This window comes from Gasterosteus aculeatus, chromosome 4 (assembly GCF_964276395.1).
Source record: "Gasterosteus aculeatus chromosome 4, fGasAcu3.hap1.1, whole genome shotgun sequence".
In the NCBI taxonomy this organism is placed as follows: domain Eukaryota; kingdom Metazoa; phylum Chordata; class Actinopteri; order Perciformes; family Gasterosteidae; genus Gasterosteus; species Gasterosteus aculeatus.
This window is the reverse complement of record NC_135691.1, coordinates 11440465-11455556: the sequence shown is the minus strand read 5'-3', so window position 1 is coordinate 11455556 and position 15092 is coordinate 11440465. Positions and strand designations below refer to the sequence as shown.

Below are 15092 nucleotides of genomic sequence, written 5' to 3'. Positions count from 1 at the left end.
CCACCACAATGATATATTCATAAACAGCTTGTTTATTATATACGTTGAATCAATAAATACAAACAGCTGAACCCAGTTGAATTGATGAGGTCATTAAATAATATTTTTTTAGGCATCCTGCGTTTGTAAAACTGCATCTTTGAGTTTTAGGACAGCGATTCCCAAAGTGAGGTCATTTACAATAAATAAATAACGTTTTTAATTTTCAATTTTGAAAATATTGAAATTAATATAAAAATATTTATGATGCGGCACATTAGTTATGTGAAACATTAATTGATGAAGCACAAACAATTAAAACGGACAGATTAATAAAACAATAAGGATCTCGCTCGAAACAGCTGCTCTTGCCCGCCTGTCGTTGTTCAACAAACGGGGCGCCCTCTTGTAGTATTAAAGTAAATATACTACATTTTCCGCAGTCCAAGGCGCACTTAAAAGGCTTTAATTTTCTCAAAAAACGACAGTGCGCCTTATAATCCGGAGCGCCTTATATATATGGATCAGTTGGTTAATGGGTTGATCCATACTGGTTGTACACTGCGCTCAAGGCGCTCTGTCAAACATGCCAAAGATTGTCTACGATGCCGAGATGCTGAGCGGCGCTCAAGTGCGTGAGCTATGGAGCTTGTTTCAGGGCGCGTCGGAGAAACAAAGCTGTCATTCTCGCCGAGCACTTAATGAGATTAAAGAGTGAGAGACAGGGCCATTTTCTCTACAGTAGCTGAACTATCTTAACGGGGAAATAAGTTATTCTAAAAGCAGCCGAAGATTTAAAGCGTGGATGGCGAGGGGGGCAGCGGGAGCGGACGCACCTCGCAGCATCAATCGGACCCCGAAAGCACTGTCTCCAAAGAAGGGGTTTGCAACCAATCAGGTGTAGAGACCATGGGACTGGCTCCGCCCCCTTACTGTCCAAAAGAAAGACAGCGAGCGCGTAGAAAACTCCTTCGAGCGCGAGCAGAGATTCTCCTCGCAAGCAACGAAGTTCACGTTTCGCAAGCGAGCAAATACCTCGCGGAGACGGACTTCTGCTCGCGGATGTTTGATTTTGGTTAAATTCTTAAGATCATTTAATCATTATGTTTTGATCAGAGTTGTAATTAAAGGTTTGGGTGGAAAAGATTTTCAGATTTCAAATTGGGCGGCATTCTTGAGTTTGGGAACCGCTGTTTTAGGAGACACTTTTAGCGCGAAATGATAAATTCATTCGAACGGTGGAGGAATAACAGTCTGTGCACTGTTTGCGCATGTGCACTCCCATGTACAGTATGTATGAAGACCTCTTTACTGGCTATTCCTACCCACAATCCTTTGCACGGCAGATCTATGACCTAGGGTTCAAGCTGCCGTGTGATGAGGAAGTAGAATACTGCATGTAACAAAATGTACTTTGTGGCTTGGCACGCAGCTTGACTCTAATACATGGGTACGTTTTCCCGCCCCAACAGGTTCAACCAGATCATCAAAGTGTTGTGAAGAACAAACACTCTCAGGTCAGACTTTTTGTTTTTTATTGAAGTGAGTTTCTGTTCAATATAAAATCTCACAACATTTGTTACAAAGGTTTCTATTTCATCACATGTTCCCTACTAGTTTACATGTAGAAGAGCCCAAAAGTCTAACTGATATGAATAAATAGTTATGAGGATATTGACTGTATCACTGTGATGTATTAAATGATATCGCTCCTTCATCAATTTTCTGGGAGAGTGGCAAACTAATCCAGCTGGCTCAAATGAACCTTCGCCAGAGCAAAGGCCCAGGTGACAAAGGGGGGCGCGCATGGGTCCTCTAAACTATCTGGTCCCAACAACAGCATCCAGTCTGTTGTCATAGCAACTCTTTACAAACTGAAAGGATTGTTCCACAGATGCTGGTTTTGATCCTGAAGGACTCTTGTTTGAGCAGTGAGGAGGATTCAGGGTCAGACTGAGACTCAGTCAACCAGTCAGACAGGATACTTTAAAGGTGACGTGAGGACACACACTCTCTGATGAAGGACAACAAGCTGCCTCACTTCACTCCGTCTGATGGAAGTGAACCATGGAGCTGCTTTTCTACACGGACCTGCTGAGGACAGAAGAGAGCTGCACACTGAAGAAGTTCATGTCTACAAGCTCAGTAAGTGTGACAGCTTAACAAAGGTGTTAATCTTAACCGTTGCCTTCAGGAAATGTAGGCACTATGATAACTATGAATCAACACTTTTCGTCCACTTATTGCTGATTCTGACTGAATGCGGAAGGGTTTAAAAATATCTACTTACTAGGAAAGTTCTCTATAAGCTGTGTCAAATATCTTAACATGCAATTAATGTTCATACAGAACAAACAAGACTGAACAAAAAAGATCCTGCCAGCAGGTCAAGATAAAGTATAAAAACATGTTGCAGGCTGGTACGTGCCTTAACAGTTTGTGGTATGTAGAAATAACTTACAAGATGCCTGCTCACATATTTTATCCAACACGATTTTAGCAAGAAGGGGGGCACCAGCACCAGGCTTCACCCCAGCTGAGGAATTGGCCCTTGTTTTAAACCAAGGAAGCCCTGTGATGGACGGGTTTCAGGCTGGGACAGCTACTGACTCTGTTCCACCTGCAGAAACTGCCCTCTTCATACATGGTACATTCTCCAAAGAATACATCGCCATGGTTGCTTGGCTGGGTTTAATTCAACCTGCTTTCATGCAACCAAGTCAAAGCTAATTCATCCAGGATAACCTGAAAATCCCGGCTTAATCCCTTATCCTGGTTTTGTGCAATATCCCTCAGGTTGTAGTCAACCTTTAACTAACTGATCACATGGTAAAGTGAACCATCCCACCAAGAGAAAGCTTCCCCATGTTACCATAGTAACCAGTGTTTCCTATCAGAACAGCTTCAGGTCATCTTACTGGTCTGTGTTTAACTAACTTCTGGACTCTGAAGGAGATCAAGAGGAGATACAGCACAGCTCCATCTACTGGATGAGTGATAAAATAATCAGAATCAGAAGCCGTTTGCCACATATGTTAGTCATAGAGGAATTAGTCTTGATGATTGGTGCGGATAACATAGAATAAAACAGTAAAGTAAAATATGATAGAAATATAAAAGCATACGTTAAAATAAGTATGTAAGATGTATGTGAGAAACCACTGTGCAGAATGTGCAAAAACTCAAAAAATGCAGTAAAAATGGAGAAAAAATTGAGTATTTGGATCAATACGGGACTCGCACTTGGTTTATGAAACCAACTGCTGACAGGAAGAAACTGTTTCTGTGGGAAAAGAGTTCTTGTCCTGATGGACCTCCTGCCAAAGGAAAAAGGTTAAAAAAAACACTACATTTATAGGATGAGGATGATTTATAGGACTAAAATGACGTCTCTTGACATGTTAACAGAGTTAAAATGAAGGAAGAAGAAAGTTTGTCTTTCTCCAGAAGTCTAAACTTTAACATAGATGACAACAATATGGAAAGTGTCCCATGAGAGACTTAGTGTAGAGAATAATGTGTGAGCTCTCCCAGCAGGTTCTTGTAAACGTATGAAGGTGTGGACTCTACTATGAATCAGGGTGAGGACCCAAAGGAGATAGTCCCTCCCTCTGAAGCCCCTCTGTGTGGGGAACATGACAGCCAGACCAAAGCTCACAAGTGAGAGGACCATTTCCAACTGTCGTCCACTCTTCTCCATGTCCCAACGTCTTTGATTCACTGACTCTGGTTCTACATGTGTGACCAGGACACATCTGAGACCTGAACCTGGTCCTGGATCTGTACCTGAACCCAGCTATGTGTCCATGGAGAGTAACCTGTTTGTTGATGGCCCTCTAGTCTTCAAAGATGGCCATCCCTCTGTTGATGCAAGGTGAGAGTCTCAGGCTGATGATGAGGTGTTTCTATCAGACACTCTGGTGGAGCTTCTAGGTGCCTTGCTCCAGGGCCCTTCAGCAGTGTCCAGTGAGGGAGGGAGAGCTCCATGGAGGGCTTGGTCAGAGCTATTGGGACTAAACCAAACCGACTGGTGAAGAAAACAGTGAGCTGAAAGACTGAGCTGTTCTGGGACCAGCAGGACCAGTAGACCTAGACTACTACAGGGAGTCATGTGGTCCACATGCAGACATCACTTCATGGACCTTTACCATGTTTTGGTCTCTGTGAGGACGGACACCATGTGAGCTGATGGTTCATGATTAAATTGAAAGATTGTGAACAAAATTGGAAGCCCGGTTGGGGTTATTCTGCACAAATTCAGCCAAACAACTTATTTCGTTCTGGTAGATGTGTTTGTCAGATCACAGGTCAAGTATAAGCGCTGCGTTTGCAAAGGCAGGAGCAGTTCTGGCAGCACGCAGGCCGGAAGAACAACTGACTAACATAAGGAGAAACCTTACATTTTGTATTTCTTGTTAGATATAAAAGAAAAGATTTCTATTGACCCTAAACTGGCGTCGAGGAGGAGCAGGTCATCTTGCCACAACACAAGATCCAATCACATGCAATGTGTGGTCTTCTAACATAATGTGAACATAACAAACAAAGCGTGAGTGTTGTATGGTGCTCGGTGTGTCTCTAAAACTCATCCTTATCAGACCTGGGTCTGCCTGGTTGACACTTTCTGCTTTTCCTCTGGCCTTGCACTCTTCAAGACAGTGACTCCCTAAATGAGCACTGGGAAAACGGTTTTGATTATCAAAATGATGATGTGATGATGTAATCTCAGTGTTTCTTTCAGTTCACATCAGAAGAGAGGAACGTCTCCTGAACCCAGCTGTGTGTCCATGAAGAGTGATCAGTCTATTGGTCATCGGATTAACTTCGAAGACAGTCGCCGTTCTCATGACCCAGAGTAAGTTCTCATCCTCAGTTATGAATTACAGAGATAGTTGTGCATAGAACTCATTACCTTGATATAACTGGTCTGTATGTGTTTAATTGTGAATCATTACCTGTACGCATTCTCATATGTGAACACAACACACGCATAAGTTTGGAGAAAGTACTGTCAGTAGACTCTGTGAAAAGGTCCAGAGACTAGTTTCAGAAGATCTAAGAAGACTCCTGGAGGTCAGGGGATGGACAAAAGAGGTTTGGAGTAGTTGCATTAGACTTTGTATCAGATGCAGAGGTCTGGGGACGTTGTTTTTATGACCCACAAGTAGTAAGTAAGTACTAAAAACAGATAAAACTGATGGCTAACTGTCACTCAACTAATAAACTGTCCGTCCATTACATTACATGTCATTTAGCTGACGCTTTTATCTAAAGTGACTTACAATAAGCTCTTTTCAACCATAAGGATACAACTCAGAAGAACAGGAAACATGTATGTGCAATTTCATCAAATAAGCCAATTTACAATTTGCTATATATTAGAGCCATTATAAGTACAATTTAAGTGCTACAGTTTGTTTAGTGTGTTTAGCCAAGGTATAGTCTGAAGAGGTGTGTCTTTAGTTTGCGGCGGAAGATGTAAAGTCTGTAGGTCTGTCAGTTGCCAAAGTTAACAGTCAGGTCCTGTGTGGGAGAATATTTTCCGGGAAAGAAAAGTAGTTGTCAGGGTTGATTTTCCGATGGTAAGCGGACAGCCACTGAGAGATGTCATTCAGACGGGCAGAGATCCGTGCTGCCACTTGGGTGTCCAAGTGAGGGAAGGAGAGAATTAGTTGGGTGTCATCGGCATAGCTGTGGTAGGAGAAGCATTGAGAGCGAATGACAGAGCCGAGAGAGTTGGTGTAGAGAGAAGAGGAGGTAACCCAGGACAGAACCTTGAGGAACTCTGGTAGTAAGAGGACAAAGTTCCAACAAAGATCCTCCCCAAGTTACCCGGTAAGTGCGGCCATCAAGGATGAGAAAAGACACAAAGTTTCTGAAGGGAGGAAAGGATCTGGTGGGAAGAAGAGAGACCGGTCTGTAGTTGTTTTCTTCAGATGGGTTAAGAGTGGGTTTCTTCAGGAGTGGGTTAACTCTTGCCTCCTTCAGAGAGTCGGGGAAACAACCAGATAACAAGTGAGACAAGTGAGGAAAGGAAGAAGGTCAGGAGCGATAGGTTGTAGAATATGGGACGGAATGGGGTTGAGTGGCAGGTGGTCGGACGGGCAGAGTTACTAAGGTAAGAACTTGATTAGGAGACGGGGGTGAAGGAGGGAAGCGAGGGCGATAGAGGTGAAGTTTGTGAAACAGCAGTAATAGGTGATGGGTTTGAGAAAGAGGACCGTATGTCAGCTATTTTACCAAAAAATAGATGACAAAGACTCCCGGAAGAAGGGTGGAGAGGGACTGGGGGGTTCGTGGAGGTTGGAGAAGATAGAAAAGAGTTTTGGGGGGTTAGAAAATAGAGGATGCAATTCTAGATTGGTAGAAATAGCTTTAGGCAGCAGAGATAGAAGCTGAAAAAGAGGAGAGAAGAGATTGAAAGGCAAGCAGGTCGTCAGGTTGCCATTTCCTTTCCGATGCTTGCATAGCGGCTCTCTCAGCGCTCATCGGTTCAGACAACCACAGAGTTGAAGGGGATTTGTGAGAGAGAGAGAGAGAGAGAGAGGAGAAGGACAGTGTTGAGAGAAGAGTCTCTGCGACAGCGTGCGGATGTAGAGTGAGAAAGAGTCAGTTGAGGGGAGAGCTGATAGAATAGAGGAGGCGAGAGAGGAGGGAAAGAGAGAGTGAATGTTGCGACAAACCGTCACAGAGTCAGTTGAGGGGGTGGGGTCGTTAATTAGAGAGAGCGGAAGAGAGTAGGGGATGAAGAAGTGGTCAGAAACGGAGTTACATCCATCTATCCATCATCGACAGTCTTCAGCGTCTGGTTTTCATTACGATCAATCATGAGAAAAGCCAATATCTTTAACTAACGTTGTATTAGTGTTGCTGGTACAAACATCATGTGAGCTGATGGTTCATGTTCCTCCACAGAGAGGAACAGGAGAGCTCAGAGGTTCCCACAGATCAGTCTGCACAGCAACATCAAACACACCTGGACTCCATATTCATGGTGTGCGCATGTACAATTACTTTTACATTTTATCATCATCAGTTCACCATCATCTTCATGCTGCACTTTCTAGACCAGTAGATTGTCCGTCTGTCCAACATGGACCTGATGGTGGCTTCCATTATTTAGTTTGTGTTATTCATAGAATGTTCTGTTCCAGCTACTGGAGAAGAACGTCCTCACTTTTGTGAAGAACGAGCTGAAGAAAATCCAGAAGGTTGTGAGTACAGATTATCCAGAATTCTTAGAGAAGGAGGATGAGGAGGTTTTGGATGAAGAGCAGAGGTGCAGCAGGGAGGCATTTCTGAAGATCTCAGTGCACTTCCTGAGGAGAATGAAGCAGGAGGAGCTGGCTGCCCGTCTGCAGAGCAGTAAGAGGATTCCTCTAAAGACTTACCATGCTGATGAACGAGACCGTCACTTATGTCTCAAGAGTGAACAGAATATATTCATGGAGTCATTCTCTGAGGAATGTTGAAATCTATTATTTGACTCATGTATCTTCTTTGTTGTCTTCATTCAGAACTTCTTAGTGCAGTTTGTCAGCGGGAACTCAAATCCAACCTGAAGAAGAAGTTCCAGTGTGTGTTTGAGGGGATCCCTAAAACAGGAAACTCAACCCTTCTGAATGAGATCTACACAGAGCTCTACATCACAGAGGGTGGGCCGGCAGAGGTCAATGAAGAACACGAGGTCAGACAGATTGAAACAGCATCCTGGAAACCAGCCAGACCAGAAACGACCATCAGACTAGACAACCTCTTCAAAGCCTCAGCTGGAGGAGAGGACCGAATCAGAACAGTGATGACTAAGGGAGTGGCTGGCATTGGGAAAACAGTCTTAACACAGAAGTTCACTCTGGACTGGGCTGAAGACAAATACAACCAGGACATACAGTTCACATTTCCATTCACCTTCAGAGAGCTGAATGTGCTGAGAGAGAAAAAGTACAGCTTGGTGGGACTTGTTCATCACTTCTTTAGTGAAATCAGAGCAGCAGAAATCTGCAGGTTTGAAGAGTTCCAGGTTGTGTTCATCTTTGACGGTCTGGATGAGTGTCGACCTCCTCTGGACTTCCACAACAACGAAATCCTGACTGATGTCACAGTGTCTGCCTCAGTGGATGTGCTCCTCACAAACCTCATCCGAGGGAAGCTGCTTCCCTCTGCTCTTCTCTGGATAACCACACGACCTGCAGCAGCCAATCAGATCCCTGCTGAGTGTGCTGTCATGGTGACAGAGGTCAGAGGGTTCACCGACCTCCAGAAGGAGCAGTACTTTAGGAAGAGGTTCAGAGATAAGCAGCAGGCCAGCAGGATCATGTCTCACATCAAGACCTCACGAAGCCTCCACATCATGTGCCACATCCCAGTCTTCTGCTGGATCACTGCTACAGTTCTGGATGAGGTGTTGAGGACCAGAGAGAGAGGAGAGCTGCCCAAGACCCTGACTGAGATGTACATCCACTTCCTGGTTGTTCAGTCAAAAGTGAAGATGGTCAAGTACGATGGAGGAGCTGAGACGGATCCACCCTGGAGTCCAGAGACCAGGGAGATGATCAAGTCTCTAGGAAAACTGGCCTTTGATCAGCTGCAGAAAGGCCACCTCATCTTCTATGAATCCGACCTGACAGAGTGTGGCATCGATATCAGAGCAGCCTCAGTGTACTCAGGAGTGTTCACTCAGATCTTTAGAGAGGAGAGCGGACTGTACCAAGACAAGGTGTTCTGCTTCGTCCATCTGAGTGTTCAGGAGTTCCTGGCTGCTCTTCATGTCCATCTGACCTTCTTCAGCTCTAGTGTCAATCTGCTGTCAGGAGAACAAACAACCTGGCTATTGTCTAAAGTCTTTAAAGAAAATCCTGAACCAATGCGTCTATACCGGAGTGCTGTGGACGCGGCCTTAAAGACTGCTAATGGATACCTGGACTTGTTCCTCCGCTTCCTCCTGGGTTTTTCACTTGAGGCCAATCAGACTCTCCTACGAGGTCTACTGACACAGACACGAAGTCACTCACGGACCAATCAGAAAACAGTCCAGTATATCAAGGAGAAGATTACTGCAAATGTGTCTCCAGAGAAAAGCATCAATCTGTTCCACTGTCTGAAGGAACTGAAAGATGATTCTCTAGTGGAGGTGATCCAACGGTCCCTCAGATCAGGACGTCTCTCCACAGATGAACTGTCTCCTGCTCAGTGGTCAGCTCTGGTCTTCATCTTACTGTCATCAGAAGATCTGGAGGTATTTGACCTGAAGAAATACTTTGCTTCCAGGAAGGCTCTTCTGAGGCTGCTGCCAGTAGTCAAAGCCTCCAACAAAGCTGTGTAAGTGAGATTTTTACACCATAACCACAATATACTGACATATTGTATTCTTATTGCTTTTTCTTCATCCCTATCTCTTTAGACTGGACCGCTGTAACCTGTCAAAGGGAAGTTGTGAAGCTTTGTCCTCAGTCCTCAGCTCCCAGTCTTCCAGTCTCAGAGAGCTGGATCTGAGTAATAACGACCTGCAGGATTCAGGAGTGAAATTGTTGTCTGCTGGACTGGAGAGTCCACACTGTAACCTGGAGTCTCTCAGGTCAGGATTCAATTAATGTTCACTTTATTTACATCAATGGTACAATTCAGTTCTTCATAAGATTCTTTCTGCTTGCATGATTTAAATCATATATGTATTTTCCAAATATTTCCATAAACATATAGTTTATTTTCATTCTAATGTTACAAATAGAAATATTGGAGACTAATCATAGTTAGGAGTAACGTTATTAGATTGTTAATTAGCAGACATTTTTTTCTTTTACGGAATATGTTTTAGTCCAAACTCATCATCAAATAAGATTTAATTTAAACACAAATGTTATTTTCTTCTTGTTGACGGTTGTCTCTTCAGACTGAGTGTCTGTAACCTCTCAGAGAGAAGCTGTGAAGCTCTGTCCTCAGTTCTCAGCTTGCAGTCCTCTAGTCTGAGAGAACTGGATCTGAGTAACAACGACCTGCAGGATTCAGGAGTGAATCTGCTTTCTGGTGGACTGGAGAGTCCACACTGTGAACTGGAGACTCTCAGGTCAGGATTCAATTAATGTTGCTTGATGTCTTCATTTACATCAATGGTACATTTCTAACCTTCATAAGAATATTCTGCTTGCATGATTTTGATCAATTTTTTTTCCCCCAAATATTTCCCTAACCATCTGTTGCAGAGTTTATTTTACATATAATGATACAGATCTAAACGTTTGAGATTAATAATAGAGTTATCTGTAATGTCATCAGATTGTTGATAGACATTAGTGGGTGTTTTGTTGTGACTGGAAACCAGTCAGTAACAGTGTGTGTGTTGTTTTGTGTGTTTGCAGCCTGTCAGGCTGTCTAATCACAGAGGAAGGCTCTGCTTCTCTGGCCTCGGCTCTGAGCTCCAATCCCTCCCATCTAAGAGAGCTGGACCTGAGCTACAACCATCCAGGAGACTTAGTTGTGAAGCTGTTGTTTTCTGGACTGGAGGATCCACACTGGAAACTTGAGACTCTCAGGTATGAAGAGGCCTGCAGCAGCCACAGCAGCCGGATCTCCAAAACCTGTTCGTAAAAATGTATACGAAAATCTTGAACATACAAATTCGTAGTGATACATACTAAATAAATACGGACTGCAACTGATGACGTCACCCTATTCAAAGTGAATGGGGACCTGCACACCGTAAACACACTTCGTGAAGTCTAACAATGTAAAATAAAGGTGTTATGATTGCATTTTTAACGAGAAATCTATGTTAAATTGTAAGAATAGAATACTAATCCTAACCCCTTAAAAAACCCAACATGGCGGAGAGACGTTCACTCAAGAATCCAACATGGTCCGCCATGTTGTTCACTCAAGGGGCGTGGTTAACCACCGCCAGTTCGTATGTATTGTTACGAATTTGTATGTTCAAGATTTTCGTATACATTTTTACGAACAGGTTTTGGAGATCACGTTGGCCACAGACATGCAGCCTGGTAGAGGAGGTAGAGCTGAAAATATTTTCTCTCACACTGTGAGCCTGGTTATTATGACCCAGACACACCAAGCTGACCTCAAAGTACCAGAGACTCATCAAACGGTTTGTGTCCGACATCAGACCATCAATACAGACAGAAGTAATGAGGGAACAGTAGCCTAACAGGGAGGAAGATGATGAAAGTCTTGTTTCTCTTGAGCCATGTCTTGTTTCCACGTTATAAGAGAGGACAGTGGTGTATCCTGACAGGTTGACGGGCATCATGGTGGGTTGATATGAGTCAACGTCGTCATGATGCAGGCTCTTACCAAACCACACTTGAATGTTGAATGGTGTCTCAAGTGTGTGTTGTCCTTTAGTCCAGACATTATTATTAAAAGACAAAAGGTCAAAGAATCAATCTGTTCAAACCATCCTGATGGATCATTACTGTAGGAATGTTTGGTGTTTTAAAGGAGTTGAGCTTCACCTGGTTTTAAGAGAGCATGAGAGACAGATCCAGGGAAGATGGACTTGTTGGAACTACAGAGCCCAAAGAGTTTTGTTTAGGACTAGACCAAAGCTCTGTGGCTGCAGATCCACCTGAGCTGTAACATCTTCACCTGCAGACTACAGGGGATAGAAGCCACTGTTGACTGTTGCTAAGAGACGGAATGTGAACAGCGGTGTCACAGTCAGACCCTCCGAGGTCCCTTCGGATCACTTGTGAACCGTGGATCAAGGAGTGTTTTTTGATAGTGTAGTCATCGTAGTGTGTAATACAGTTTTACTGCTGATTTTCCTTTTATAGTACACGTCTGTGAAATATAATGTTGCACGGTGTATCAATACTAAAATTAGATAGATAGATACTTCATTAACACAGCGCATGATCAAAGCAAGCTCACTGCTCCACTCCCTGTCATGCTGCCTGCATGCATTGATTGACAGGAGGAGGGGCTTCCCAGTGCACACTCACAGCAAAGGGATTGCAGGGGAGACATGGCTTCACCTGCACGACCTATTGACACCAACCTCAGCTTGTTGGGGAAAAAAGATGAGTGAAATGTGGAAGTACTTTGGCTACGTTACATAGCCGTGGATGAATGCTATGATGGCATCATGTACTTTAGATTTATATTTTGCTGAAGGCTAATACTAATATTAATGTTCTAAAAGCTGGGTAGAAACAAGCTGGTAAAAAGGGAAACATACAGATGTTTTATTTATTACTATTACAGTGTCCCTGAGCAAGACACCTAACCCCTAATTGCTCCACAGGCAAATTGCACAAAAAAAAAGCCATGGGTTACAAATAAAATGTTAGTTGCTTTGGATAAAAGCGTCAGCTAAATAACCTGTAATGTAATGTATTGTATTGTATGAAGTCATAATTTTTATACCTTGACAATCCTACCCTGATTATTAATTTAACATGTCAAAACAGATACAAAGCAGTAGTGTGTTCAAGTGAACAAAGTGGGTCAGAAGTATTTAACTATTAACAACCGTTATTTCACTTTAGATGTTCTGAACTTATTCACTTAATAAATGGAAAGCACACTTATATTTGACTTCTCCCCAGTTATTGGCCGATCCAAACAATGATCTGAACCGTGACTAATGATCTGTGATCCGAACAGAACCGTGAGGATTGTGATCCGTTGCTCCCCTATTTCGTGGTGCTGTAGTGATTTCAGTAAACAGCAGACACACTGAGTCAGAGACCGGCTGGGGAACATAGAGGAGCATTTAGCAGCTGGAAACACAGATATAGAAGATGATCACATGCCACATGCTGTGTTTACAGCTCTCACTGAACCACAAGTGGACAAAGAAACCACTTGATGCAGGTTTAAACATTTGATTCACTGACTGACTGCTGAAGGAAACTGAGTGTGAAACGGAAGATGATGGTCAGTATATTACTGATAATAACAGATGATGAATAAGTGACCATAATAAGCTGTGGTCATAGGCCAATCAGAAGAAGCTCCACTGCAGTAGAATAAGAAGAGGTGGTCCATGTCAACATGAATAACAAAGCTGTGCGTATGAGAGTGATGTAATGTCTATGTCTCCATGCTGCTCTGACCCTCCCTCCGCCTTTCAGGGTGGAGCCTGCTGGAGCCCGATGGTACAGACCAGGTGTGAAGAAGTGTAAGTGTGTTTGATTCATGAAGATTCAACCATCTTCACACTGTGACATCACCCATCCACCTCTGGCATGTCATCATCAAAGTGTTAGATGAACACATGATTAATAACTGCAGCTGTATTGTGTCTTGTTCTCTCATCAGATTCCTGTGAACTCACAATCGACACAAACACAGTAAACCCAAGACTCAAACTCTCTGACAACAACAGGAAGGTGACACATGAGACAGAGTTTCAGTCATATCCTGATCATCCAGACAGATTTGACTCCTTGCCTCAGCTGCTGTGTAGAACTGGTCTGACTGGTCGCTGTTACTGGGAGGTCGAGTGGAGCGGAAGAGTTAATGTATCAGTGAGTTACAGAGGAATCAGGAGAAAAGGAGACAGTAGAGACTGTTTGTTTGGAATGAATGATCAGTCGTGGAGTCTGGGATGCTCTCATAAAGGTTACTATGTCTGTCACAATAAGAGAACAACATCCATCCCTTCCTGCTCCTCTTCCTCCTCCTCCTCTGGTAGGGTAGCAGTGTATGTGGACTGTCCTGCTGGCTCTCTGTCCTTCTACAGAATCTCCTCTGACACACTGATCCACCTCCACACCTTCAACACCACATTCACTGAACCTCTTTATCCTGGGTTTGACTTCATGTCCTCTTCTGATTCTGGTTCCGGGTCCTCAGCGTCTCTGTGTTCTCTGTAGGAGGGAGAGTCTCCTCCTGATGGAGAACCTTCCTCTCTGCTCACCACATAGTTCAGTCTGCAGAGGATATCACACAGCGGATGTTGGTTCATGTGGATGTAGATGCAGGTGGAGCAGGTGAGGGGTACCTGAGCTGGTCTGGACTCTGGGGGGTCCAGAGCTCTCTGGGACTTGTGGTGTTGCAAAAGTCTGAAAGAGCTCAGCAAGGTGTGTTTTAATGTTGCTGTGCTTGTTGCCTCTGTGGATGAATCAATACATTATCATTAATATATTGTCCTTAATAGGAAATAATCATAATCATGATGTTGTTGAAGATATTTTAGAATAAGCCCCCCCCCCCCCCCATATAAGACAAATACGTCTGTATGATAAACTGTCCTCATTTGTGTGTGTGATTCATTAGCGCCCATGCTAATAAAAGCAAGGTAATGCTTTTTCCAGGATTGTTTGTAGGGATGAAAATAGGGAAAATATGAATGTGTAAGTCTTTTTTAACTTCAAATCTTTGTAAATGTGTTCAAATATAATATGAAATCTAATTTCACATAATCAGGTTTGTTCTGAACAAGAATGTGTGTTATGTAATAATATATAATATAATATAATAATGCAACTTTTAGTCCCTCCATGTATTACATTGGATTAACAGGAATATAATTGTTTGGGTTTAATGTTAATAAATGACTGTTATTTGAAAGAACATGTGGTGCAGTGACGGGTCACCGATGGGATTATGCCAGTAAATGTGATTCATATTCCCAACATGTTTCACAGTGTGAATATAATAAAGAGAAAATAACAACAACAGAGACGTTAATGTTCATTTATTTCTGATAATAACATGTTAATGTGATACTTGAACACAAACAGAAACAAGTGCTTTCACACGACTCTCCCTCTCCTCTCTCTCGCACTTTAACCCTCCCGACGTATTTGACTCCAGATTGTATCTAATGAGCCGTGTTCTCGCCGCGTGTCATGAACTCTTCTTTCTTCAAAATAAGTGAAAATCATCGGAAGCATGTAATTCCTCTGAAGTTGGCATCACAATACTATGGCATAATTTGTCCAGCAGGAGGAGGTGTAGAGCTTCATTTTTATTCTAAATAAATTAGTGTAGCCAAACGAGCACTAAGAAAAAAAGCCATCATAATAGCCATCATAATAGGGACATTTTTAAAATGTAGGTGTGAATGCAATATATTATCATTCATAATTATGGGACTGTTCTCTGGAAATCTGTGTAGTAAGAGAGTTATTCAAATAGAAACTGAGGCCGTA

General features: G+C 43.0%; 1 protein-coding gene across 3 annotated transcripts; it reads left to right on the top strand.

The window, feature by feature from the left end:
- The first annotated feature begins 1991 nt into the window (after nt 1-1991).
- On the top strand, nt 1992-14616 carry LOC120818104 (protein NLRC3-like). Of its 3 annotated transcripts, none has more exons than XM_078102223.1 (12): nt 1992-2124; nt 3514-3639; nt 3728-3853; nt 4721-4834; nt 6895-6973; nt 7134-7344; nt 7497-9297; nt 9380-9553; nt 9869-10042; nt 10335-10508; nt 13068-13114; nt 13255-14616. In XM_078102223.1, the coding sequence occupies exons 2-12, from the start codon at nt 3551-3553 to the stop codon at nt 13809-13811; spliced, it is 3546 nt and encodes a 1181-aa protein (XP_077958349.1). In that variant the 5' UTR covers nt 1992-2124; nt 3514-3550; the 3' UTR covers nt 13812-14616. The 3 variants fall into 3 exon arrangements, with proteins under 3 accessions (XP_077958349.1, XP_077958348.1, XP_077958350.1); XM_078102222.1 differs by having other exon boundaries at nt 4709-4834; XM_078102224.1 differs by lacking the exons at nt 1992-2124; nt 3514-3639; nt 3728-3853; nt 6895-6973.
- Nucleotides 14617-15092: the final 476 nt, after the last annotated feature.

Coding starts and splice junctions, on each gene's coding strand:
- LOC120818104 (XM_078102222.1), top strand. CDS start 3,551: ATGAATCAGGGTGAGGACCCAAAGGAGATAGTCCCTCCCTCTGAAGCC. Junction 6,974..7,133: donor ACCTGGACTCCATATTCATG/GTGTGCGCATGT, acceptor GTTCTGTTCCAG/CTACTGGAGAAGAACGTCCT. Junction 9,298..9,379: donor AAAGCCTCCAACAAAGCTGT/GTAAGTGAGATT, acceptor CTATCTCTTTAG/ACTGGACCGCTGTAACCTGT.